This window comes from Primulina eburnea, chromosome 3, assembly GCF_022965805.1.
Source record: "Primulina eburnea isolate SZY01 chromosome 3, ASM2296580v1, whole genome shotgun sequence".
Classification (NCBI taxonomy): Eukaryota; Viridiplantae; Streptophyta; class Magnoliopsida; order Lamiales; family Gesneriaceae; genus Primulina; species Primulina eburnea.
In genome coordinates this window covers 46,198,978-46,226,341 of record NC_133103.1, presented here as the reverse complement: position 1 = coordinate 46,226,341, position 27,364 = coordinate 46,198,978, and the positions used below count along the sequence as shown (strand labels likewise).

General features: G+C 36.2%; 2 protein-coding genes across 5 annotated transcripts; one reads left to right on the top strand and one right to left on the bottom strand.

Annotated features, from left to right (window-relative positions):
• Positions 1-137: 137 nt before the first annotated feature.
• Positions 138-3,281, bottom strand: LOC140827661 (putative F-box protein At1g57690). 3 transcript variants are annotated; one of them, XM_073190426.1, is made up of 5 exons: positions 3,026-3,281; positions 2,034-2,906; positions 1,774-1,929; positions 933-965; positions 138-813 (listed from the first exon to the last, which is right to left on the bottom strand). In XM_073190426.1, exons 1-5 carry the CDS (start codon positions 3,101-3,103, stop codon positions 436-438), a joined length of 1,518 nt encoding a protein of 505 aa, XP_073046527.1. In that variant the 5' UTR covers positions 3,104-3,281; the 3' UTR covers positions 138-435. The 3 variants fall into 3 exon arrangements, with proteins under 3 accessions (XP_073046527.1, XP_073046528.1, XP_073046529.1); XM_073190427.1 differs by having other exon boundaries at positions 2,046-2,906; XM_073190428.1 differs by having other exon boundaries at positions 2,064-2,906.
• A 9,762-nt stretch (positions 3,282-13,043) lies between these two features.
• LOC140827664 (actin-related protein 7-like) lies at positions 13,044-22,629 on the top strand. 2 transcript variants are annotated; one of them, XM_073190434.1, is made up of 8 exons: positions 13,044-13,201; positions 14,571-14,765; positions 16,927-17,142; positions 18,011-18,152; positions 19,249-19,493; positions 20,934-21,117; positions 21,622-21,689; positions 22,299-22,629. In XM_073190434.1, the coding sequence occupies exons 2-8, from the start codon at positions 14,688-14,690 to the stop codon at positions 22,449-22,451; spliced, it is 1,086 nt and encodes a 361-aa protein (XP_073046535.1). In that variant the 5' UTR covers positions 13,044-13,201; positions 14,571-14,687; the 3' UTR covers positions 22,452-22,629. The 2 variants fall into 2 exon arrangements, with proteins under 2 accessions (XP_073046535.1, XP_073046536.1); XM_073190435.1 differs by lacking the exons at positions 13,044-13,201; positions 14,571-14,765 and adding an exon at positions 15,852-16,130.
• Positions 22,630-27,364: the final 4,735 nt, after the last annotated feature.

Genomic DNA, 27,364 nt, shown 5'->3' with positions numbered 1-27,364 from the left:
CATTTTCAATTATATACTTCATACACTTAGTAGCACAACAATTTCATGAATTATCGATAATCAACATAAGATTTACGATAATACGATACACGGTCCTTACAGAACTTTTGCTCGATAATACGATACACGGTCCTATCATTAGCCAAACCAAAGACTCTGTTCATTCAACCCCGGCCCCCAACTTACACTGCAATGGCATTATTTTTTTCCCGATTGTTGACAGCACTGGTGTTAATTGCTAGAATCCTCTCATAATCAATAGACTTTGTACAACTTTATTAGCATGACAAGGCAATAAAGGATGCTAAATTGTCTAAGTTGCCATTAATTGTAAAATGAAATGCAATCAATTGTATCAAGTGGCAAAACTAAGGCCTTGTATATATTCCAATTTCCAGATTGATTTCTAAAAAAAAAAACTAAAAGAATCAAATATCATGTAATAACTAGTACGGCTTTCGGAGGAGAACTGAGTTCCAGCTGCTTGGCACGCTCTTTTGCTTCCACCCTTGTCCTGGCCCCAGATTTAGCCTCCAGTAGTTTCATTTGATCCCTTTGACAAAAACATTGAGCACCTTCTTCCTTGTTACACATGGTAGAGCAGTCCCATAGCATTTGTTCATAACATTCACTCTGGGTGTCGATAACAACCATCTCAACAGATGGAGCAACTTTAAATAAGTGCAGAACAAATTCTTCGTCACTCGGACACCCGATGTATCCAGACACTTCAAACTTCTTAAGATTTTTATGACGGTGTCGGAATCTGGCTGCGAATGCGCTTATTTCAGGAAACATCATCAGAGAGCTTATCTGTCACGATGATTGATAAAGAGCAGAGTTAAAAATAATGTTGAATAGCAGAGTTCTCGTGGCAGGAAAAATATTAATAAAAATAATAATTCAACAGCAGTCAGAGTTTATTTCATTACCGTATACCATGGTAGATCCACAAGGTAACGTACCTGCATCAATATGAAAGAAAATAAAAGGCTCATCTCAATTGATTAGAGTAGGATTCGGAAAATAAAAAATTCAGGCAGACAAACTCATATTACCAAACATATCGTTCACATTGGTTTAAATTGTTGATTTCCCATATCATCAAACTAGTTGAAATAAAATGCGAGAACACCCTCAACAACCTCGTTCACATTGATTTAACATATGACATTCAATTGTAAAGCACACTAAACAAATTTGGTCCTAGCAATCATCAATCACTAAATATCAACCAGCAAGTGTCCAATTCTTCTAACGAAAAAAAAATCATTTCTCTTAGAATCTGTTCTACCAAACAAGAGAATATTTTGCGAGGGACAGGTGCATGAGAATGTATAGAGAGAGCGCATCCGGCAAGGGGAGAAAGAGAGAAGAGAGATCAAAGCACCCATTATGTCTTAAAATAAATGGGGTCTCTCCTCAAGGAAAACCTAGGTCTCCCCATGGAGACGTACCTAGGCCACAACGAAGTGTGCTTAACCGTGTAGGTTCGAGGCACAAAAGTTTGCCTCGCCAAGGGGTGCGCCTTTTAAAAAACAGAGCCGAGGTCAAGTATGATTCAAAATATGAACAAGTTAAATGCGTATTCAAGCTCTGCCAATTCCAACAAGTGATGCTTGACATGCCTCAGATGAACAAGTCCAAACCAATGAGTACTCACGTCAGAGATAACATGCCTAATGCTTCAGTAAAAATACATTTAAATAAGTCATATGATATTAATTCAACATGTAAACTATAAAGTTGAATATCTAGAGAAAGAGCCTTCACCTTGATTCTAAATTCGTGTAAGAAAGGAGACGCCTTGACCAACGTAGCAAAGAAGAGAAGGCTCCGGCCAACTTGTGACACAACATTCAATTCCAGCCGCTTGAGGGAGTGTAACTGAGGCAGATCACGAGGAGCGGATATTATTCTCCGAGGAAACTGGCAAAAAGGTCGAGACAGGATTATATTAGTGATCTTTCCTATTGCTAAGATTAGCTATTATTAAATAGGAGCGAGCAAAAGTATAATGGTAAAAAACCAACAAAAATATCGACATTTAATGCCAGCGTCACCAGCTGAACTGAATAACTTGAGTGTTTGCTAGGTTCACACATAAAGGACTGGCAAAATCTCCCGCCAAGACTTAGATCAGAGACATTTGGAATTTTTTTGAACGGCAGACTGATGTCATCCCCATCGTACGTAAACGAGATAAGATTCATTGCAGATACTTCCAGACTTTGGATATGATAGCATTTGGATATTTCCATAACTCTTAAGTTTGGTAATGGATCAACAACTCGAAGATTCTTTGTAACATAAGAGGCCCTTATGCACAGCTGTTCAAGATACGAACATGATGCTAGGAAATACTGAACCACCTCATCCTCGATGTCAACATAAACCAACCTAAGGGACCTTAGCAAACCAAAAGCAGGCTTGACCTCATGTGTACGTGATAACAACTTCTCAAGGCTAGGAAATTTGTGCTCCGAATAAAACCTCTGACGGACCTGCAAATCCAAATTAAACCTTTTTACTTCCTTCTGCATTGCAAAATATATCCAACTATTGACGCCACGAAGTCGAGGGAGTGCACGTCTACTATGACGAGGCTGTGCATGTCTAATACGAATAATAAAACTATCAACATGCGGGCCTTGATGTAACTTCAGGACACGATTCACCCTGGCTTTGAACTTTTTCCATTTGATTTTACTTCCAGTGGCACTATCCATATCCTCAAATTCCAATGTCCCAGATGTAAACATCCATAAATACCTCCATCTACGTGAGAGAAGACTAGTCCTGGCAGCTTCTTTGAAACTCATATAAGACAGAATGACAACAAGCATATCATCAGACAACATATCAATCCCAATACTATCTCTCTTAACACCCAAAGGATCAGCACCCTGAACGTGTATTGGCGTAAACAACGTAAAAAAGCAAACTTTAGTAACCCTTCAGCCAGAGTGTTGAATTATGAATATATCGACAATCAGATGTGTTAAAAAGTCGACTTCTTACGTACCTTGTGCTTCCGCTTTCGTTTTCTTGGACTTTGTGTAGCTGAATCCGCCTGACTTTGCCGAGAACAAGTTTTGTCCATGAGAATTGATGTGGGAAAAGATCATAAATTTATGCTGGCACGGATAAAAAAAAGAAAGGATCTTTCAATCCTTCCCATAAATTAACGACGACGAAAAAAACATGACTGACGGACTCTGAATCACGGAGGTAAAACAAAGATCGACACTCCAACTAATGACCTAACCCTATTGTTGTGGCTGCGTTTAAATTGCGGGCTTTTATGGGTAAAATTGTGTTCAATTGAACTTGGGCTTTAATGTAGCCAAAAATTTATACATTGGGTGGTCCGGTGAAACTTCGTTGGTGATATGTCCAGACGAACATTAATTAGAGGACTCTCAAGAATGGGTGGTATGAAAATTTTTTCATACCGATATCGGAAATTCGATATACTGTACATTCGATATATCGAATTTTCGGTATGAAAAAAGATCATATCGGATATTATACCGACACCGAAAATTTTGTCGGTATACCGAAAAAATGTCGGTATACCGAAAACATTTTGGGTATACCGACATTTTTTCGGTATATCGAACTTAAATTTTTTTAAAAAAATAATAATAAAAAATTATTTTTCGATATTTCGGTATATACCGAAATACCGAAAAAAATAATTCAGTACCGAGGTACGGTGCCGTACCGAAATTTTCGGTATATTGATTATTTCGGTACGGTATTTCGGTATTTCGGTATTTTTTATCACCTCTACGGTCAAGACGTGACAAACATAGATTAGAGTAGAGGTTTCTGACGCAAAACCTGCTATGCTTAATTCAGTATATAGACAGAACCAAAACGTGGGATAAAAGTAGTGTTGAGTGAGATTATGAAACAATGAAATATGCTTGATATTTATAAAACTAAGACCAAGGTCAAGTACATCTTTGTATAAAGGTTTGGATCCCTTTGGTAATTCAGGTTATTTATTTAATTAAAACTTTTTTTACCCAATTAAATTATATTTTTAGATTTGTGCTTATTTATTTAATTATTGTGAATTAAAATTATGTAATTGGATTTGGTGCGTGAAGAAGACCGGCGAGTAGCAAAGGAACGTTATTCGGCCCATCAGAGCAAATACTTAAATGAACAGTTTGATTGAGTCTCGTCCAATTTAGATAACTACTTATAAAATATTTTTATAAAAGTATTTTAAATTTATTCAAGAATAAATATGAATTATTTTATAAAAATGTTTTACGGTTTAAAATGTAATTAAACAACTATTTTTTAAAAATATAATTTTATAGTTAGAAAAATATTTTTAAGAAAGAATTTTAACAAACACACATTTTATGAAAGTTGACATTTTATTATTCGCATGAGTTGTATTTTTAATTATCAAAAGAAAACAAAATTGTGTTCTTGTTATGGTTTGGCCAAAATCCAAATAGAAGAAACACAAGTCCATTAAAAAACGTTTCCACTGTTCTTTTCCATGAAGTATTCTCGCAAGTCCTTCAAATGTATTGACATCGTTTTTTTTGAATTCATAAATGTAATTTAAATCAATCACAAATATTTACAGGAGAATTAACCTGGTTTGGCCATAAAATATCAGGTAGGTTATCTTTGTCGTATTCATAACCAAACTACACTTTTTCACCAGGACTGAGCATCTGTTGGGACATCGTATTCTCGTACCCAAGACGTAGCGGAAGTTTAACAATTTTGTTCTTGGGCGTCATGTGTTTAAAAACATCCATAGGGTGTTTAGAATTATACCTTTGTGTTCTTAACGCTGGACTCCAAATTATTCCGATGTTTAGGCGGATATAACACTTCTTGTAAATCCCTACGAACGGCTCTTCAAATTTTGATAGCCTACTTAGATCCACAATCATAGATTGTTTTCCTCGTTTGGTTTGCACTAGAAAAGCCAAACGATTTATGCGTTGAGACTGTGACCTCCGAATTTCCAAAATCCAGAGACGGTGCAACGACGGCAGCGCGGCGGTGGAAGAACAAGGTGGCCAAAAAATTTTCTCCAAAATGTTGAGATGGCCGAGAGATGCTTTTCAAAGTGGGAAGGGTTTTGTGTGCAATTTTTCATTCTTCAACAATTAGCCCTAATGGTGTATTTATAAAATGAGACTACTAATCTAATTAGGAGTCCATCTCTCACAAGAACTCTAATAATTTCATAATGTTTAAACTCACATATGATTAATATATAATTTATTTATTAACCTTTAATAATACATGATATAATAATATCATATACACAGATTTTATATCATTATATAAAATATATACATGTATATGTATATTAAATTAAATAACTATTATTTAATTTATAAATTAATTCTTTTGTTAATTTAATTCTAGATTCTTCTAAAATATTTATGAGAATTTATGCATATTAGTAGTCACACTACTAGCACAATCATTTAATTAGTAAATTCCAAATTCACTAAAAAAATGATTCCGAACTCATTATAACCCTGATCGACGATCCGAGAGTGCCGATGTACCAAAGATACAAATCTTGTCATATAATAAAAATTGAAAATTTCGAAGATCAAAATTTTCATTTACCAAATTTGGTAGTTACCATATTTGGCAGATGTTAGTTTTAGTGAACTCCTTCACAAAACAGGCAGTTCCACTCTCCTTCCTTATTTAGCAATCATGCTAACTTCTACTTCTTTCATCCTATGGAATCAGCTCATAAACTCCTTCATAAGCTTCCTGTTTGATCTCCATCAAACTCTAGTCGCCAAATTCCAACTCCTTGAAATTTGACTATCTCAACGGGAACACAGAATCCGATACTTGTGTGACCCTCAATGGTTTAAGGATACAGCTATTCGTGGGTTCACATCTCCATGTGATTCAAAATAACATTTATTCTTATTCGGGTTTACCATAGTTAATCCCATTCTTTTCATCAACTCCTTGATCAAGAATGTCAGAACTCATTTCTGATTGCACCCATCGGATCATGGTAACAACGTCTAGTAGCATCGCCCCATGATCCTCTAGTTATCACTGATAGTGTCTGCAAGAACCTTTAGTCATGGTTAGCGTACAGTACGGTCCTTTCAACACATATATCCCATCGAATCTGCAACCATTGGTATATCGAGAGTTGCATATGAATTCGATAACGATGCGATTTATCTTCGAGTACTAATAGTGGCATGGTATGTGCAACTAGGAAAACACATTTTCCTAAAGCACATTTCTTACTCTGGCCAGAGACTCCTTGCACTATTAGCTCATCAGATCACATAGGATATCTTCTCCCGTAGGCGAACGATGAATCCTCGACTACAATGCATTTGCTCCTACGTATTTCAAAACTACACCCAACCTCGCCACCTAATGACCCTCAATAGAGTCGGTAAACGGATCAAAGTGCATGCTAGTACGTATAGCCCCTACATTATCCCGGGTCAAAAGACTAATGGTGTACAACCATAACTACGGACTATTCCACTCGATAAGTGAGAACCACTTGGACCGTCCGAGGGAGGGTTGTTCAATGCGTCATCATATGATCACCCATCTGTGTGAATGGACATCTCCATGCCCTTGCCAATGAAACATGGCGTTTACATCACAGATGCTAGTCTCGAGCTCGAGCGACCTTTATCCTTGTTTTAGGCGGCTGATTCGACTAGGAACCTGTTTATAATATACGGTACACTTATTAATGAGTTTCATGATCTTACGTTGTGACGTAGACCTCATGGTACCTATTGTATATTCAAAGACTTTATATATGCAGCTTGCATGGGTATACAGATAAAGTATAATACCGTAATCAAATAACATCGTAAAATATTATTAAAATAAAGATTGTTTTACATCATAGTCAATAAAACCGGAGCCATAAGTTGGCTTGCCGGGCACCAACTCTTACAATCTCCCACTTGCCATATAGCCAACTACCCATTGATCTTAGACCCATTGTTTCGCGATGCTTCTCAAACAATGGTCTTGGCAGGGGCTTCGTCAGTGGATCAGAAACGTTATCTGCGGAGACGACTCTCTCTACCGAAATGTCTCCTCTTCCCACAATCTCCCGGATTATGTGGAACTTCCTCAGTATATGTTTGAATCGCAGATGAGACTTCGGTTCCTTCGCCTGCGCAATGACACCGGTGTTGTCACAGTAGACCGGGACTGGATCAACTGTTTGAGGAATGACACCCAACTCTTGGATGAAATTTCTCATCCAAACACCCTCCTTTGCTGCAGCCAATGCAGCTTTGTATTCGGCCTCATTGGTTGAATCCTCTGTGGTGTTTTGCTTGGAACTCTTCCAAGAGACATCACCACTATTGAGCTTGAATACAAAACCAGAGGTTGATTTCAAATCATCCACATCTGATTGGAAGCTAGAATCAGTGTAGCTTTCCAATTTTAATTCTCCACTCCTGTATACCAATAACAAATTCTTAGTTCTTCTCAAGTACTTAAGAATGTCCTTTACTGCTTTCCAATGTAGTAGATTGGGATTCGACTTATATCGGCTTGCATCACTTAGTGCATATGCAATATCAGGTCGAGTAGATATCATACCATACATAATACTGCCTATGATAGATGCATATGGAATGCGGCTCATGGTTTCTCTCCCTTCATCAGTCTTAGGGCACATAGACTTGGATATATTCATACCATGAGACATTGGGAGATATTCTCTCATGGACTCCTCCATAGAGAATCTCCTCAGTATGGTATCGATATATGTGGATTGGGTGAGCCCTATCTATCTCTATAGATCTGTATTCATAATAAATATGATGCTTCACCCATATCTTTCATAGAGAACTTACCAGCTAACCATACTTTAGTTGACTGCAACAACCCTACATCATTTCTCATTGATTAGTATGTTATCAACATAAAGCACTAGGAATGTCAATGCACTCCCACTAACCTTCTTGTACACACAAGGTTCCTCGTGATTTTTGGCAAAATCAAACTCTTTGATAGTGTTGTCAAATCTGAGGTTCCAGCTCCTTGATGCCTTCTTGAGTTCATAAATGGATCTCTGAAGTTTGCATACTTTATGCTTACTTCCTACTGATGTGAATCATTCAGGTTGAGACATGTAAATCTCTTCATTAATATCCCCATTAAGGAACGATGTCTTCACATCCATCTGCCATATTTCATAGTCATATCATGCTGTTATGGCTAGCAGTATCCTAATGGACTTGAATATCGTGACTGGAGAAAAGGTTTTCTCATAGTCAACACCTTGTCTTTGAGTATATCTTTTTGCTACCAGTCTAGCTTTGAAGGTCACCACCTTCCCATTTGCTCCAAGTTTTCTTTTGTAAATCCATCTGCATCCTATAGGAACAATTCCCTCAGGTGGATCCACTAAAGACCATACTTGGTTCGAATACATGGAGTTCATCTCGGACTGCATGGCTTCAAGTCATTTAGATGAATCGGCATCAAACAATGCTTCCTTTATATTTCTTGGATCACATCCAGAAATGAGCTCACCTTGGCCCTCTTCAAGAAGCAGGCTCAACCTATTAGGCAGCCTTTATATCCTTTCGGATCTTCTAAGAGCTTGTGTTTCTTGGATTGGCTGTTGGGGTGTGGATTCTACTACTTGTGTAGTGGGTGGTTCTCGAATCTCATCGAGTTCTATCATTCTGCCTTTTCTATCTAATATAAACTCATTCTCTAGGAAGGTGACATTCCTTGAAACAAACCCCTTTGTTTCATTAGGATAAATAGAATTAATATCCAACAGAGTTCTTTGGATATCCCATAAAATAGCACAAATTGGCTCTACTATCCAATTTGTCTCCCACTGCCTACTTCATGTAAGCAAGGCATCCTCATATTCTTAGATAAGAATATTTGAGTGGTTTTTTCATCCATATCTCATATGGAGTTTTATTCACTGCTTTTGTATGGACTTGATTCAACAACCTTCTCGATGTTTCAGGCGCATATCCCCAAAGGGATGGCGGCAACTCAGTGAATCCCATCATAGATCGGGCCATGTCCATCAATGTCCGATTACAATGCTCTGACACACCATACAACTAGGGTGTGGCAGGTGGAGTCTACTGTGAGAGAATCTCATTCTCTTTAAGATAGTCTTGAAACTCAGTACTCAAGTATTCTCCACCTCGGTCTAATCGTAGTGTTTTAATACTCTTTCGTAACTGTTTATTTACTTCTGCTATGAATTCTTTGAACTTTTCAAAGGCTTCAGACTTGTATTTCATCAAATACACATACCCAAACCTCGAATGTTCATCGGTAAAGGTGATAAAGTAGGAATGGCCATATCTCGCGCTAACACTTAGCGGACCACATATATCTATTTGGATCAAATCCAACATATTATGTGCACGTTCCACTTTCCATAGGAAATTGGCCTTGGTCATTTTCTTTCAGACATGACTCACATGTATCTTAGAGAGTTTATGCTTGACGAGTCAAGCATACTCTCTCCCACTAGCTCGTGCATCATTCTTTGGGAAATATGTCCTAGCCTAACGTGCCACAAATGTGCTTGGTTTAGACTATCATGTTTTCTTTTGGTTGTTGTTGAAATCGTGTTTACTTGGACATTCACTTATCATTGCCAAAACATTTCTGGCCCAGGTAAATTCTTATGTCCAGGCTTCTAGCAGTGAAACATACATGTTCTACATTATCGGGCTTTGTCAAATTTCAGGCCCACCACCTTCTCAATAGACCCAATCATACTTACACCATGCTCATTGGCAAGAGCCCCATCTTGCATGCGTGTAGTCATGTGTTCCTTGAAAGTGATGTGCATCATTATGCGAGTTTCATGCACTATGCAACTCTTGCATGTGTATTTGAATGTCAACAGCATTCCACATTTTCTCAAACTGTCTCTACAGTTCATTTGACATCTTGCATACTATGGTCCCACCATGTTGTACGCTTTATCAGTTCAGCAAGACTGACATTAGTATGAATGTTATTTTCTCCGAATTTAGAACAATTTTTCCAGCCAATCTTGAAAATAGTGTTCGGTTAGTTTGTTTTAATAACATATATGAATTACACGACGAAATCATAAATATACTGATATGGAAACAGAATAAACGTTACTGACTATTTTTAAATATTTTGTATGACGTAAAATATGGACTTTCGTTTTTACGAATTGTCTCCTATTATTTTGACATTTTCACCACTCTCTCATGAAAAACGAGAAATCCAATTTATCATCTTTGGACCGTCTCCTATCAACCGGTCTCTTTTCATCTTGCTTCAGCCTGTTGCACTCTGCAATAAAATGCCCCTTTTTCCACAGTTAAAACAAGCTTGACCATCATCAGTATGGTCCTCTTTTAAATATTTTTAGCAAACTGAGATTAATTTTTATGCATAAATTTACCAAATTTCTTGACAAATAGGGACATAGCTTCATGGCTCAGTTGCTTTGCTGATTTCTTACTTGTCAACTCTTCGACTGGAAGAGTCACTGTGGTAACTGCCAGGGCTTTGGTTTGTTGAGAAGTGGATGTTTCTTCTTCAGTTCGTATTCCGAGCTCGAACTCGTATGCTTTAAGATCGGCAAAAAGATCGTGAAGCACCAGCTTTTTCAGATAATTTGATTCTCATGATGCTAATGTCTTCACGTCTCATTTTCTGGGAAAAACTCTCATTACCTTCAAGGCAATATCACGGTTAGAGTATTTTTTTCCTAGAGAGATAATTCAATAATAATACCACTAAACCGTTCATCAAATTCGGAGACAGTTTCTCCTGGCTTCATCTTGGCGTTGCAAAAATTCTAGATTGCAACTGTCGTTTTATTTTCTTTGGTCTGGTCGTTGCCATCACACAATTGTGTGAGTTTCTCTCATATTTCATTTGCTGTGGAGCAGGTTTTAATTTTTGCAAACATATTCTTATCCAGAGTTTATAAAGATATCTTTGGTGACATTGTCAAGATTCGCCTTCTTCTTGTCCTCAGCTGTCCCTTTGGATCGATGTTTTTCCACCATTTGGAGAGCACCTTCAGTTATAGCCACAGCTGGATTGAATTTCAAGATCTTCATAGGCCCGTTAGTTATGACATACCACACGTCATCGTCCTGGGCTGCTAAATGTGCCTACATACGAATTTTCCAGTCATCATAATCTTATTTGAAAAACATAAGAATCTTGTAAATGATGCCATATTGATTTTATATATCAACGTTCAAGAAAACCCGCTCTGATACCACTTGTTAGGATTGAGAAAGAGTTTAGAAGGAGGAGATGAATAAACTCTTTAAAAATCGTTAATTTTAAAATTTGTTTTCAAACGTTTTTAGTCGGGTGAAAATTTTTCTCGAACGGTTAGAAATATGAACCAATTGAAAAGTGCGGAAAACGGTTCAAAATTTCTATTGATAGCTTCAACCGGTTGGCTGACTTGTTACCAAGAAAATGTTTGAAATGTAAGTGCTCGCGAAAAGTAAAGACACATGATATTTATAGATGGTCGGAGATAAAAGTCCTACGTCACCCCTTCTTCCTCTTTAGGAAAGATTTTACTAAAAGAATTTTGAATTTACAAACTTATTGCAACAGTCCATTCCAATCAAGGCTTATCACACTGCCTGTTTTGGAACTCTTAGTGATCACTTTACACTTTTGGATTTTAAGAACCTTCGGTTCACCAGACAACACAATCAATCAAATAACCAAAGGTTAATGATGTAAAGAAAACAATATGTTTTAGTAGCATGAAGATGATCCTTGAATGATCAGATATTTTTATGTTGAGTGCGTGCTTGATGAGGGATGGAGTATATGAACTTTAAGTGCGCTCAAAATCTTCAAGTATGCAAGCTTAATGATATAGCAATCGCACAATTGAAAAGCTTAATTGATCGATGCATGTTCTGCATTCTTCAACTCTTCTTTTAAAAGCTATAATTCCAACGGTCGAAAAAATGTGTAACGTAAACCTGTAGCATTGGAATGATGTGTCATTATCAGCTGCAACAACATTAAATGTTCTTCAGTAAACATTTAATGTTCTCTTTTCTTGTGCAGCTTTGAATCTCGTTCTTTTGAAGAGTTGCTGTTGATCATCCTTTTGTAGTAACTGTTAGCTTCATAGAACTTATAGTATATTTAAGCAATCTTTCTATTCTGGGATAGTGACATTAATGAAGATCTTTATCGTGACTGCTGCAGGACATGGTTGACTTATAATGGTGCAAAAACATTGAATGTCCTGAGTCGGTCAGAAAACGTCTTTCATTAAGTGAACAATGAATAGATCTTAATGAAGTGGTTCAAGACTTTGAACAGCCGGTTGAAAATCTTCTAGCGGTTGAAACTTCTTTAAGCTACTGAAATGCTGTAGGCGGTTGAGCTCCAAACGGTTTGAAGTGTTTCAGTTATACAAAATAAATTGAGGTTGTTTTCCTGAAACAGTTAGGTACTTTTTTGATTTTGTCAATCACCAAAACTTTAGGGTAATAATAATTTCTTAACATAATATATGATTTTTAAGTACTCAAACATATATAACCACTACAAGAAATATTAATATTTACAGCACAACACTAACAGCTCACATTAAAAGCACGCTGTTAATGTTCTTATTCACGGCGTGCCCGTGCATGTCCGCTGTTAATATTATTAGAGCTCACACATACAATAGCGTGCAATAAACGCACACCGTTAATTTTCTTTTTCTCGGCGTGCCCGTGCATGCCCGCTGTTAATATTAATAGAGCTCACACATACATAAATGATAAATAATACATCAGTAGCAAGATCAATATGCCTCTCAATATATCAATCTTATTGAATGACAAAATTTAATTCGACCAAAAGAAAAACATGAATATTTTATTTCTACCAAATCAACAAACTTTAATAACTCAAAACAATGATGATTTTTTGGGGGAAACAAACCTGCCAATTAGATATTATTATTGTGTGAATTGGGATTATTATATTCTTTTTTCTCTTGTGATGATTTAAATGTTTTTATTTCTTCCACATATGTGCGCTTAACTCTTCTCTATTTTCTGATCTCTACCTCCGCGCTTTTATCTTTGAATCACTCGATCGATCGTCTCTACTTCAGTCAATCGCTCTTCTCGGTTCACCCAATCGCTCAGTGGCTTATCGTTTCACGCAAGTATGGTTTCTTTTCTCAATCACTCGATCGAGAATTTTTGTGGATGCATACATATTATTAGGTTTACACTGTATTTCGATTTTGCTCAGTTTTCTCTGTTGGTTGTACTATATTTATTAGTATTGATGATAGATTTGATCCGAATCGTCGTTGTATTCCTTCGAAAACGAATATTAAATTCTATATGTAATACATTCTTAAATTTTGTGTAGGATTTTCGATTTTGTAATTTAATACTTCTCAAAGGAGAAAACCACAAACAAAAGAATACACATTCTATTACAAGCAGAATTTAAATCTTAATGCCACGAAAAATCCGCAAGCAAAAGAAACAGTAGAGCATTTGGCCTTCGAGAAACAAATAGAGGAAACCAGAATTCAGTGAAGAAGTTTTAATGAGCTTCACGCACCGCTAAACCCCTTCCATTAGCTCTGTTTCTGGGTTTTCTGATTTTTTTCCGCCTTGGAATTTGTTTGCTCAGATCTGTTACGACCAATACCAATTTTAGTTTCACCGCATTTCTTTGTTTTGTTTTCACATCTGTTACTTGTGGGTAGATATGAGTAAAGAAGAGTTCTTGAAGATCCAGATTACTTGTTCTTCAGCCCATTTTGTTGCAAATGTGAATTTCTTTTTCTATGTTATTTGTCTTTCATATAAAACTAGCGACCGTGGCACACATACACATTGTTGTGTATGACAAAAAATCTTTTTTTCTATTAAACTTGATTTCAGTAAAAATGTAATAGTCTTATGGTATAAAAAAAAAGTTTTCTTGTGATAACAATACTAACCATAAGGGTTTTTAAATTAAGAAGTTTTAAAATGTGTTGGTACGGTTAGAGCTTCCATTTTTTGGAAAGATTTCAGACGTGTGATTGACGTGATTAGAATTATTATACATGGAGAGAAGGGTAAAACAAAAATTTCCAACGCTCTCCTCAAAAAGTTTTTCTTACACTTTCACACTTAATAAGACACTAGTGCACCGACGCACGCGTTGCGTGTTTTTATAATATTTTTTATAATTCATTTGATTTAAATTTAAATGAGGATCAAAATATAATTATAAGAAATAGTGACTATACTGTAATTTTGATATATAAATTTAAAAATAAATTGAAAAATAAAAGAATAAAAAAATGACCGTAGTAAAAATTGAACCTATAACCAAAACCCTAAGAAACAATGACTATATCCGTTGAATTATATATAACTTACATTAAAATTTTAACATTTTATTAATATATATAATTATTAAAACAGATCATGACACCAAAATTAATTACTCTAAATGTCTTAAATTAATAAAATAGTATAGACACGGTATAATATAGAAGTATGGATATTAATAATCGACACAATCAGGGGAAAACAAGGCAATACTCGCCGGTGGAAGAAGGCAAGGCAAACAAGAGGTGGTACTGGTGTGTAACGTAGAGCACAGAGTCTCTCTCTTGATTTCAGCGTTTTGGTGGTGAGAGAATGGAGGCGGTGGTGGTGGACGCTGGTTCTAAGCTGCTCAAAGCCGGTTTTGCTGTTCCGGATCATCCTCCTTCTATGGTAATCATGGCTAATTCTTCTTATTTTTTAAATAAGAAATTTCTTCAGTTTTGAGAATTTTTCACGACCCCAGCAAATGTATTCGCTGTACATGTCGTATTTATCTGTGGGTTTTAGTGTGAGGTGGGTTGTGAGTGACAAAGATGAGGTTTCAATTCTAAGCCTTCCCGGCAAAAAATCCTATGAATGTTCAGAAATGTTCCAATCGGGTAAACTTCGTGTCTGGGTTTTTGTTGTAACGAATATAATTTTTTCCATGTAGCGGATTTACGAGCGGCTCAAAATATATAGCCAACAGCCTTATGCTCGTTGCAGGTGAAACCAAAATAAAATTTTGTAACTTCATTTGCGTTTTCAAGGCAATGCTCACAGGAATGGTTTTTTTTAGCCAAAAGTTGCTGTGAGCCACGATCTTCATGTCTGTATGCTCACACGTTTGTGCTTTGATGCCTTGAATTCTCCAAGAACAGAATGTCATTGCGTTATAATTTTGCATAATGTCTTGCAGATTTATTTTTATGTACTGCGATTTATCTGTTTAGGGAGCCGAAAAAAGTTGTGTTTAACTAGACTTCTATGCTAGAAACCTCATGGCATGTGACAAAAACATATTGGTACATCTAGAAGTGCGTGTTCAGTAAAAACTTTATCTAGAGTGTACAATGAAGAATTTCAATGGCATAGTAATCTTCAAGCATTAGGTGTCTGACAGGGGCACTTAGACTTGGTATATGTTTCATTTTACATAGACCACCAGCAAGAAATTAATTCGTTTTTACGGTTTTTTGGAGTCAATAACGTTGGTGAGTGCTGGATAACTTGCCATTTGAGTTGAATTTTGATTTCTTTGGCTGCTATGCTTGATGGAAAAGAATATGGAGCATGATAGCTTAATAATGAAATAGGTATGCTAATCTAAATGAGTAAATATTTTCCTTTTGCCGATGGAGGGTATATTTGGAAGTTAGAAGTTCGGATGTAATTATTTAAAGTCGCATTTACGCCTACCTTTCCTCAATGAGAGTTTTAATGTAATTTATGTTAAATGTAAATTTCCCTTATTTCAGTCGATATTTCACATTGCTTTGACATGAGTAGTATCTTTGACTTTTTGCAAGCAGCTCCGACCGACCTTCCAAAAGTTCCATAAAATTGATGCTTTTGATTTCAAATTTGTTCTTCATCTGATAAAAGAGTGTTTAGTCGATTTGGTTCCGTATCTTTCTCTTGTCCTCAAAATACCATCCCTAGCCCCTAGATTCTCCCTTTGTGGATTCAAATAGAAACATGGAGCAGCCAGCTGTGGTTGATGTCGGTTCTAAAGTTATCAAATTTAATCATGCTTTGCCGGAAATCGGCCCTATGGTAACTTCCTAGTTTTCTTCTTTTAGAAATAGGGATCTGTAATTGTGCTAAATTTGTATTGGGAAGCTCTTAGGATGAAGGGGCCATGGTAAATGCATTTTGATTAGGGGTTTAAGATTTTGATGCTGAAATAGGGTTTTTAGGATGGGTTGAGTTTTGAGATTCTCAAGGGTCGTAGTTCTATTAGAATGGAGATGTAGAAGAAGAATGCAAATTAAGGAACTAATGAGCATTTTTGGCATTGCCTAAAAAAGTACATATCTATTTTTTGTATCTCATTTAATAATCGTTCTGGGGGATAACCTAACATAATTGCCACAAGATTGATGTAAAGGGAATTATGTCAGTTCAGTCTCTCGACTATACCTACGTGGAATTATAGGAGAGAAGTTGTGCGATTTGATCGCCTTGATAAGACTGTTAAATTTGAAAATTTTCGAATTGTCACGAGTTGTTAATAACTTGATCCGTTATGTATCAATATTATCACGAGTTGTTGATGAGTTGAACCTCGGTGTTTCAATTTCTCCGTCATGTGACTCTTGCTATAAACTTGTTTTCCTTGTTCGTTTTCATTTCTAGATACTCGTTTAGGATATACAATTAAAAAAATGTGAGTGATTTCTTTTTATGGCACGAAAGGTCACACCATTTTTATTTAATGACTTCTTCTTTGTCAATAGCACTATGCTTCTTGATTTTTTATATGCATATGCTTTGATTGTCGAGGTTTTCTTTATTGCTTTCTTTTTTCCCTCTTTGTCATTTTTAGCATATGTGATATGTCCTATCGCAGGTAATCTCGACTCAAATGAAACAAGTACCTGAAGATGATTCCTTGGCAGATCCTTTCTTGTTTGAGAACAAAACTGTTGATCCAGTTGTCCGAGGATTTGTCAACGACTGGGATGCGATGGAAGATCTATTAAAGCATGTGTTTTATACTGGGCTAGGGTGGGAGATGGGCAATGAAGGACAAGTTTTATTTACTGATCCACTTGCAACTCCTAAGGTTATGCAAAGTGTTTTGATATCATTCAAATATATGCTTCATCATTTGTTTTCTCATTTTATGACTGCTCATGCTCAAGAATCTTTTTTTTGGTGTCTTGTGTGCGTGTGTGTGTTTGTTTGTGCTGGTAACATGAGACGTGCTTGTATTTGAATTACAAAGTTCAATCAGGAGAATTTGTAAAGGTTGATGCTGAAGATGGAAGAAGAAAATGTAATTGTGTTTATGCTTATAAGAGAAAGGCCTATTGTTTGCCACATATTACTTTGAAATATCGATAGTGCTGGTGAGAGCTACCAAGATAGAGTTATGAATGGTTTTCCCAATGACCTAATAGAAGTACTTTTCGTGTTTTAATGACAAATAAATCTTTTTATGAGTTTGTTTGTAAGAAATAAGAGTTGAAGGTGTCACATAATTTCCTATGTAGTGGTAGTAGAAAATTGATTTAGATCAACCCTGCATGCTGAGATTGATGGGAAGAATTTTGCTAATGGATCATTTAGAGGTGATGATCTGTGATTACTTCGTCTTTTGTTCATGGATTTTCACAATACTAATTACACTATTTCCCTTCCGAAGTTTATGTTTTCACTCAAAAAAGCAAAACTAATTGGGCCCCAAAACTCTGGGAAATTTGAAAAAGGAAAGAGTGAGAAAAACGACGATCTTGCAGATTTTGAATGACATCTTGAACTGTAGCGTCTGAATTTTTTGAAGGCTTGACAGAAGATGCTAAATTCAAATTGTGCTTTTAACCAGGAAGATACCCCTTTGTCATATTGGTGATGAAGAAGAGAACTTATTGCATGAATTCTTTTGTAATTTTTTTTACTATTATATGATTAATAAAATTCTTTTTGGACAGGCCATTAGAGAGCAATTGGTCCAAATGATGTTTGAGAATTTCAACATCTCAGGCTTTTATGCATCTGAGCAAGCAGTGCTATCGCTATATGCTGTTGGACGTATTTCAGGTTGCACAGTGGATATTGGCCATGGCAAGACTGGTAAAGTTGTTGCTTTGTTTTTTTGGGTAATATAGATTCTTTTATTGATGGCAGAGTTAAAATTGGTTGTAGATTTCAGCTGTCACAAGTCACTATGTCGGTTTGGTTTTGACACTATCCTTTTTTCATACCTTTTGAATTTAAGCATATTGTCTTAAGCAAAAGGGGTTTGGTCTTATATCTAGGGTGTTCCACTCTACACCACACCTTTCAATTTCCAGTATCTTATAAGCTACAAAATTTTTAATGCGGTAGAATTTATGCCATGAAACAAGCTATAGAAGATGGCTATTTGGTAAATAATGCTTGTTGTTCTCTGAATCATCCCAAAGTTGTCTTCGAAGCTGCTGATGGCAGTTTGCTTTCTATCACCGGCAGTTGTGTAAGCTGCTCATCCACATTTTCTCAAGTTCACCTTTTGCTTCATAATTTGAGTTGGCTCCATGATCTCCAAAATAAATACTTCTGTTGAGAACACATTACGAACAAAAAGGATTCCAATGAAAAACACATACTAGGTAATGGTTGGTACTGTTTTTGAGTGTTTTTGGAAGATGTTTCGAGAAAATATGTATTGAGACATTGTGTTGAAGAGTAATACATGTCTGGTTTTATTGTTGGGAGGATATATTGTTAACTACAGATATCATGTCATTAAAAATTTGTTGAATAAAATGTTTTGAGTTATAATATAATATAATAATAAAGTATGTTTGGGAATTCATGAGAAGAGTGATGAAGTAATGATTGTCTGGAAGATATAAAAGTAAAATAAAAAAAAAATTGGGAGATTGAAATGGAAAATGTGATTTATGCTTTGTCTTGTTTTTGGTGGAGAGAATGTTTTTTAAAAACATAACCAATTGACCAACATTTCCGTAGTTTTTTTTATCTTTTGCCTTCTTCCTTCAAACATTTACTTTCTCTTCTTGCTTCTAGTGATTTAATGCTCAGCTGATACAATGAACTTGGTCTCATGAAATCATATATTTCTCTAGATTTATGTCTCGCTGGTATCTTTAAGCTGAAGTTTTACTTTGCTGAGCCATTATATTTAGTACTCTGCTGTAATCCCCTCAGACATCCATATTTTCAGATATTGCATCAGTAATTGAAGGTGCTGTTCAGCATATATCTTCAAGAAGATTTGAAATCGGAGGAATGGATTTAACTAATTTATTTGCTCAAGAGCTTGGGAAATCTAATCCACTTGTTAACCTTAGTATCTCTGAATGTGAAAAATTAAAGGAGCACTATGCATGCTGTGCTGAGGATGCTGCTTCTTATGATCGATTTCAGCATGACTGCCCTGAGGAGCAACATACTCTTCCTGATGGACAGGTCCATGCATCTATTTTTCTGTCTTGATGGTGAACTATGATTTCAAATTAAGGAATAACTGAATTTTGAGTTAATATGACCTTTTTAGATACCTTCTCTATTTTCGGCTCTAAAAGGTATGCCATATTTGTTTATCTCATGCATGTAAGCTATCCCATCCAGTTCTTTTCCAAAATACAAAAAAGATCATAAGCATGCATGACAAATACAAGAAACAATGAAGTACAAATGCTAGATGGTTGTGCTAGTGTTCATGTTTTAGAAAATGGTGTGCACTCTTGTGCTTCTCGGCGACTTTGCATGCTTGCATTCAGTCATTTCTTTGGGTTGGAATTCGAGTTCTCATTGGCACAAAAATCTTTGTGGGTTGATTTGCAACTGAGAGAGATTGATAAAACGGAGGCTAAGATGTTATTTTAAATGGCAATGTGGAAAGTTCATGCACCATAATTGCTTATCTCTTCTTGTGCTCCAGGACTTTATTTTTTGTTCTGCAATAGCCAAAATATACTTTCCGTGTTTGATACAAATACATACATCAGAATGCTAATGCGGCTATTCATATGTTATGGTCCCGAGTTGTGGATCTCGTTATGAGGCGATTTATGGCCCGATCATGAAACATGATGCTTTAAATTTCAGGCTCGTTAAAGGCTTGATTTTTGGTTTTGAGCTCGTTGAGAGAGAATTTCGTAGCTCATATCATGAGATTGTGAATAATATTTTTTCTTCACCCTTTTTTATTAATTCAATCCTCCCATATATAAGAGAGATTCATACAAAAGATAAATTTATCCTAACCAAAATAAAGGATCATCATATCTTAACCGAAATTAAAAGATTACTATAACCTAACTCAATCCTAAATATCATAACCATCTCATTTATTCAAACTTAACTAGAATAAAAGATAATAATCAAATAAAAGATATCAAATCAGCTTAGATCCTATTTTATTTTGATTTCCCATAGCAATTCTTCTTGGTTTGGGCCGAGTGCCCATGACAGTATAACATCATAAACTTGTTGAATAAGTAAATTCTAAGAAAGATGCATGTCTGTTTAACTTATACTCCACACAATTTGGCGTCCTTCTGTGACTTTGAGGACCTTAATGTTGAAAGAGTTTGCTTTGATTGGATGCCATTGCCTTGCTAATTGGACTGCTAATATACATGCTTAAAGGATTCTAAGTTTGTTTTATATGCTGCTGCCAATGTCAGTACCATTACTTAATGTTGAAGAGCTTTCTTGTGATTGGATGGTGCGATGTTGCAAAGTCCGAGATGATGCAGCATCGCTTGTATGCATGAACAGTCACCAACTTAAGTTGCTTCAATTTTATGGCTAACACTAGAGACTAAATCAGCCATGAATAATTAACGCATAACAGATCATTCTTGTGTTCATGGAATGTAAAACTTTATCTCGCTCTTTCAGGTGATAAAAATTGGAAAAGGAAGATATACTGTTGGTGAGGCCTTATTTCAACCATCCATTTTAAATTTAGAGGCACATGGAATAGTGGAGCAGCTTGTTAGATGTGTTTCGACGGTGTCATCTGAAAATCATCGTCAGCTACTAGAAAATACCGTGCTTTGCGGTGGAAGTACCTCGATGATTGGTGAGATTCTTAAAAATATGTATCAGCTGAATGAGATGCATTGTTCACTATGATCTTTGTATGTTGTGACAATCGTGATGCTGGCAGAAAACATATAATTTTAATTGATGCCTTTTAATCGAAAACTTCTGCAAACTACAAAATCTGTATGCTTTGCAAGAAGTATAAACAGTATAATGCCTTCCTCTTTATCTTTGTTAGATAGAGCAGGAACCATACCCTTGCACTTATTAGAAAAAGATGAGCCAATACTAATTCTGAGTTCTGGGTTTATAAATTGGTTTTTTCCAAGTGACAATATTTGTTTATTTAAATAAGACAGCTCTGCCTGTATGCGTGTCGGTGGTTCGTGTGTTAAATTAATATTTTCAGTTGATTTTGTGATAACTTATGGACATGGCTGTTTTGATCCCTTGCTTTTATACGAGGATTTTTTGGTTGGAATGAGCAAACAGTGTGTCTTATTTAGCTGTGGCTGATGTCCTCAGTTGCTTCTTGTTGTAGGTTTCGAAGATAGGTTTCAGAAGGAAGCTGGCCTTTGCTCCTCTGCTATCCGTCCTTGTCTGGTGAAGGTAATTTAAATGTAGTTGTCTTTTATTTACACTTCCTATCTTTCTTCATTCTCAATCCCATTTTAATGCCACTCAAACAACAGTACCATTTGAGTTTTAAAATATATTGCATGAATATCAACATAAAGATGTTCTCTTGACAAGCCAGAGCAATCCATGTTAAAGTTCTGGAAATAATCTTCTTGACGTGATATGTTTTAAGCAGTGTATGTTACTCAAACTGGATGTAATTATTAAAAGAAGAAATTTCACCTCATGTTCGAAAATGGGTCGGGCACAAATGGCCTATAGCACCTTCTTATATGATATTAATATAAGCCGTAAAACTCATTTTTAAAAACACAGGGTTTTAGGGTCTTTCAGATGTAAATCCATGTTTGCTACTATTCAGTAGTCCTGTCGACAGAAACCTGAAAATGTGTGTGAGCCGATGAAATCAAGATGATGAAAACCGTCTGATATTTGGGCTGGTTTAACTACACCACCTAATAATTATAAAATATGTCATTTTCATTTTTTTATATAGTTTTTCTATAAGCTATTGTCTTGGAGACCTCTCTGTTATCTTGTCTGATAATGATTAATACTTTGTTTATTAATTACATGTAGCCTCCAGAATATATGCCGGAAAATTTGTTGAGGTATTCGGCATGGGTGGGAGGAGCCATTCTTGCCAAAGTCGTGTTTCCTCAAAACCAACATGTAACCAAAGCTGATTACGATGAAAGTGGACCATCCATTGTTCATCGCAAATGCTTCTGAGAATCGAAGTAACAACTTTAGATCAAACTCGACTTTTATTCGTTGCTTTGTTGTAAACTTGTAGTAATGACACCGTCTGTTATGTTCAACAGCTTCATCGGAAACTAACCAAATCTTTACTTGACATGCTATGGTCACTATTGGCATCTTTTGAAATGGACGTTATGCTGTTTATTTACCACACGAGTGTAGGAGTATTTTACGTTTATTGATTTTATTTTTTTCAGTGGCTTTTACAGTCTTACCTGAGATTTCTTGGGTCCAAGTTCAAGTTTAAAAATGGGACGCCTCAAAAAATATGGTCCATTCAATTTTTTTTAAATTAATTAGAATTTTTCAAACTAAGCTTGTATGCTTATAGAAGTCAAGCTTTAATACAAAAACACAAGCATATACGTAAAACAAGAATAGACAACTAAAATAAGTCTCCATACGAATAACGCAAACATAATTGCATTATTCTTTTGAGACAAATTCGCAATAGGAAGTCGTGCGTGCTGGGAAGAGAAGAAGCAAAGGACATGCAGGAAGGTGGAGGCGTGTGGTTTAGGTTAAGGAATTATCTAAATTTTGAATATTGATTTTTGGAGGATAAATTAAGTTGTTTTTTTTTATTTAAAAAAGCTCCCTTCGATTGTATTTGATGTGTTCAAATACACTAGGGGGTTATCTTTTAATAAATTAAAAAAAAAGTTTGACCAAAGTTGTTTCACTAACGACGACCTACTTCGACAGTGGTGCGGCGGCTATTAGAATAGCCAAAATTACACAAAAACTCCTTTGAGACGGTCTCACGGGTCAATTTTTTAAAACATATATTCTATATGGGTCACCCACGAAAAAATATTACTTTTTATGTCAATTATATTAATTTATATTATAAATATGGATATGATTGATCCGTCTCACGAATAAATATCCGTGAGATCGTTTTTTGAAAGACCTACTCCCAAAATTAAGGGTTTGAATTTTGGGGATCCGAGCGTTAGTGCATGAATTTAAATGTGTAAATTGTGAGAGATGGAGGAGCACACACATATATATTCGAATTACATTAAGTCTTGGCCCGATATATTTTCATTTATAACACTGATATTTTTCAATACATATTTTTTAAAACATTCTAAAAATTTATCTTAGTAATTATTTTATTTTATCGTCTCAATAATTATTCTTAATCATGACCAAATACTAGGTGTAAGACAAGGTTTTTCACATTCGAATAACATGCAATAATTATGAAATTTATCAAGTTTCTAGAAAATAATGTGTTGGGATCGGTTTAGAGTTTGCAAAACTTAAGTTGTTCTTAACAATTTTTAGTCTGTTAATAAATATTCTTGAAAGAATAGCTTCATTGGACCACTGAAAATAATTAAATGCAGAAACAATATGATTTGACTAGTGATAAGGTATATATTCAAAGTAAACAATAGTTAACAAGTAACAACTAGTTAATAGATGAGCAATAATAATGTGGAGATATATACTCTTGTGTCACTTTTTTTTTTTTTTTTTTTTGAGAAGGAATCAACTAAAAGATTTTGGTTTTATAACTTCTTGTTACTCACTTCAACAAACACTTATCATTGCCTAAGTTGAAATTCTTAGTGATCATTTTACAAGATTTGGGTATTTAAGAACATCGGTTCATCAGACAACAACACAAAAAACCAATGGTTAGCTTGAACTACTTGAGTTGGTAGTGTAACACAAAGTGATATTTGAAAGATCTGATATGTTTTGGTATGTGTGTGATAAGTGAAAATTTTGAGGTGTGATCTCTTAAGTGTGCTTAGAAATCTTGAATAATGCAGATTTGAAAGATGTAAGCTTGTAATTATTATTCAACTCTTTATCTGTCTTTCTTCAAACTAAAGTCTGCATATTTATATTTGAAAAGCTCCAAAGGTTAGAAATACTTTCAACGATCATCTGTACTATTACTGGATAAAATGGTATTGTCGCTTTTAGTTACTGTACATAACATTAAATGCTCATTTAACATTTATTTTTTTTTGCGACTTGTAACTCTTAGGCTCTGAAAAAGCTGATAGACCATATATGGTTTAGAAAATTTTCTGTCATTCGGGAGTTAATAGGTTACTGTGCAATCATATTTGAACTAGTAGTGGTTGATCGGCTTGATTTGCTCATATCTGACCAGTCATGTTAGAATATAACGGGTATGCTTGTGCATGGTTAGAAAATAGATGATCCGCAACTTTAGTTTCTTGAGCGGTTAGACTTGATCTAGCGGTAAGAAAACATGTAATTACAAATAATAAGTGGTTGGATAGTAAAAAAAAAACTCGATGTTGTTACTTTATCAATCACCAAAACTTAAGATAATAGAAATATATTCTAACATATTGTGGTCTTCCCATATGAACCAGTCCTAATTTCGTTAATTTTCGAATAGAAACTTTATCGAAAATCCTAAATATCCAATCTCATCAAATCAAGCTTACAAAAGTAATCATCACATCTCCAACCCTACGAATTGACATTTCAAATCGTCTTCATCCTTGATAATCTTATGATATATTATATATATTCATCTCAATAATTACCTAAAGAGAAATTATTTAGTGCACTCCTATATCCAGCCACTAAATCGATCTCAAGAATAACGTCAGAAGTTTTCACAACAATAAATAATAAATTCACATGCAGATATGATGTTAGAATTGAGAAAGAATACGATAACATAATTTATACCAGAATCTATATCATGCAGCACGTTGACATAAGAAAACAAGAGGTGGATCACATGTGGCCACATATCCTATACTATCTTTGTTTTTTTTTTACAAAATACTAAATAATCCATGTCAAAATTTGGGAACCAAATTCTAAGAGCTTATAAGATTTACCAAGCACGTGGAACAAATGGGTTGATTTGCAATGAATACGTTAATGTCTTAAATGCTTGATGATTTTTCAAAGTATCAGTTGTCGTCAATGCACAATGATTATCTCCTTAATTACTTGATTTTTGTGGTTAAATAATTCCGAAATAGCTCTAATTTGTACAATAAGTTGTCTTTTGAACATGACATGTCTCATGTCTTGGGTCTTCTTATTTCTAAAAATAGCATTCGACAATTAATATTTTGAAGCCGTAATTGTTTTTGTCCCCTGATGCGATCTTGGTGAAATGGGTGAGCTGGGTCGGGTGCTCCACCGGATCAAATCAATAATGTTGTTCAGGAAAATGAGCAAAGTAGATGAATATGTGAGCTATAACTTCCACTGTGACATGCAGAAAAGGAGATGAACTCGTGAATGGGCGTCAGAGGGGTGTCCGGCGTGACCACTCCGATGCTTAAGTCAGCAAGTTGAAGATAAACACAAGCATTATATGTGAGTGCTTGAGAGTTCAAAAATTTCAGAATCCTTTAAATGAGATGCATACCTGCTATTTATAGGAAGGAAAATCAAGGATTACCTCGATTTGCGTATACACCTGCCACTCATAGCTTTTGATGTTGACTTCCTGTCAAGCCGCTCTATCTCTGATAGCTTCTCTGACACGCAAAACCCCTGTAGTTCTGACAGATAAGATATCATTCGAGTGTGAAACTGTTATCGAGCTAGCCCGAGTGATAAGCTTCTCGGGAGATGGCTCGAGAGCCTGGGCATCTGCTTGCTCGGGGAGAATATGTCCCGGTCATTTACCTGCTCGGCTTCTAAAGAACCCATCCTGCAGATTAAACTAGATTTGGGCTATCCATTTAGCATCCATGACCCGGGCTATCCAAGGGTATCATCACCCCCTTCTTAAATAGTCGGGCTAGAGTCATATTCGTTGTCCCGATTAGTCTTGTGTGCCCAGTCATGGATTTCAATAGAAAAATTACCAATTCCAGACTATAAAAGCATCGAGGGCTTCAAATATCCCAGAGATGGGATGAGGTGCCGGGGCCTTAAGCCTCCCTGGCTAGAAATAAAATGCCTGGGCCTCATGTCTCTTGGACTTTAGGAATGGTCGAGGTACGGAGCCTGAGCCAGGGTACGGATCCTTTGACTTAGATAATGGTCGAGGTGCGGAGCCCTGAGCAAGGGTACATATCTCTGGGCTTAATAATGGTCGAGGTGCGGAGCCGCGAGCCAGGGTACAGAGCCTTGGACTTAATAATAGTCGAGGTGCGGAGCCCCGAGCCAGGGTACGGAGCCCTGGGCTTAATAATGGTCGAGGTGCGTAGCCCCGAGCCAAGGTACGGATCCCCGGACTTAATAATAGTTGAGGTGCGAAGCCCCAGCCAGGGTACGGATCCCTGGACTTAGATAATGGTCGAGGTGCGGAGCCCCGAACCAGGGTACGGATCCCTGGACTTAATAATAGTCGAGGTGCGGAGCCCCGAACCAGGGTACGGATCCGTGGACTTATCAAGAACCAAGGTACGGAGCCTTGAGCCGGGGAGCATGTCCCGGGACTTGGGAATGGTCGAGGTGTGGTGCCCCGAGCCAGGGTGTAGTGCCCTGGGCTTTTTTTTGATCGAGTGTGGTTCCCCGAGTGAAGAACCTAAAGGGGGGTGAATAGGTTCTTTTAGGCTCTTTAGCGTTTTTAAAACGAGTTTGCAAAAATTGCAAGCAGAAGACTTGAGGGACAATCACAAATAAAAATGAATGCGTAAAGTAAGTGCGTAAAATAAATGCGTAGTAAAGTAAATGCGTAAAGTAAAGAGGGATAGAGATGTTTATGGAAGTTCGACGAAGAATCGTCTACGTCTCCCCTTCTCGATGAGGATCGAGGTATCACTATATCGACTTGGCTTTAGGAGCTCCAAGCTAGCTTTTACAACCACGCCTCGATGCGTCTACTTGGCCTTGAGGGCTCCAAGGATAGCCACGAACTTTACAACCCACTCGAGAGTATTGCTTTCACTTTTTTTCTACAACTCTTTTGA

Bases quoted from the DNA above. Each gene is read 5' to 3' on its own strand.
- LOC140827661 (XM_073190426.1), bottom strand. From the start codon at position 3,103: ATGGACAAAACTTGTTCTCGGCAAAGTCAGGCGGATTCAGCTACACAA. The intron at 2,907-3,025 runs GTACGTAAGAAG...ATACACGTTCAG, and splicing joins AACGAAAGCGGAAGCACAAG to GGTGCTGATCCTTTGGGTGT. The intron at 966-1,773 runs GTGAAGGCTCTT...ATATTGATGCAG, and splicing joins TACACGAATTTAGAATCAAG to GTACGTTACCTTGTGGATCT.
- LOC140827664 (XM_073190434.1), top strand. From the start codon at position 14,688: ATGGAGGCGGTGGTGGTGGACGCTGGTTCTAAGCTGCTCAAAGCCGGT. The intron at 17,143-18,010 runs GTTATGCAAAGT...CTTTTTGGACAG, and splicing joins ATCCACTTGCAACTCCTAAG to GCCATTAGAGAGCAATTGGT. The intron at 19,494-20,933 runs GTCCATGCATCT...TCGCTCTTTCAG, and splicing joins ATACTCTTCCTGATGGACAG to GTGATAAAAATTGGAAAAGG.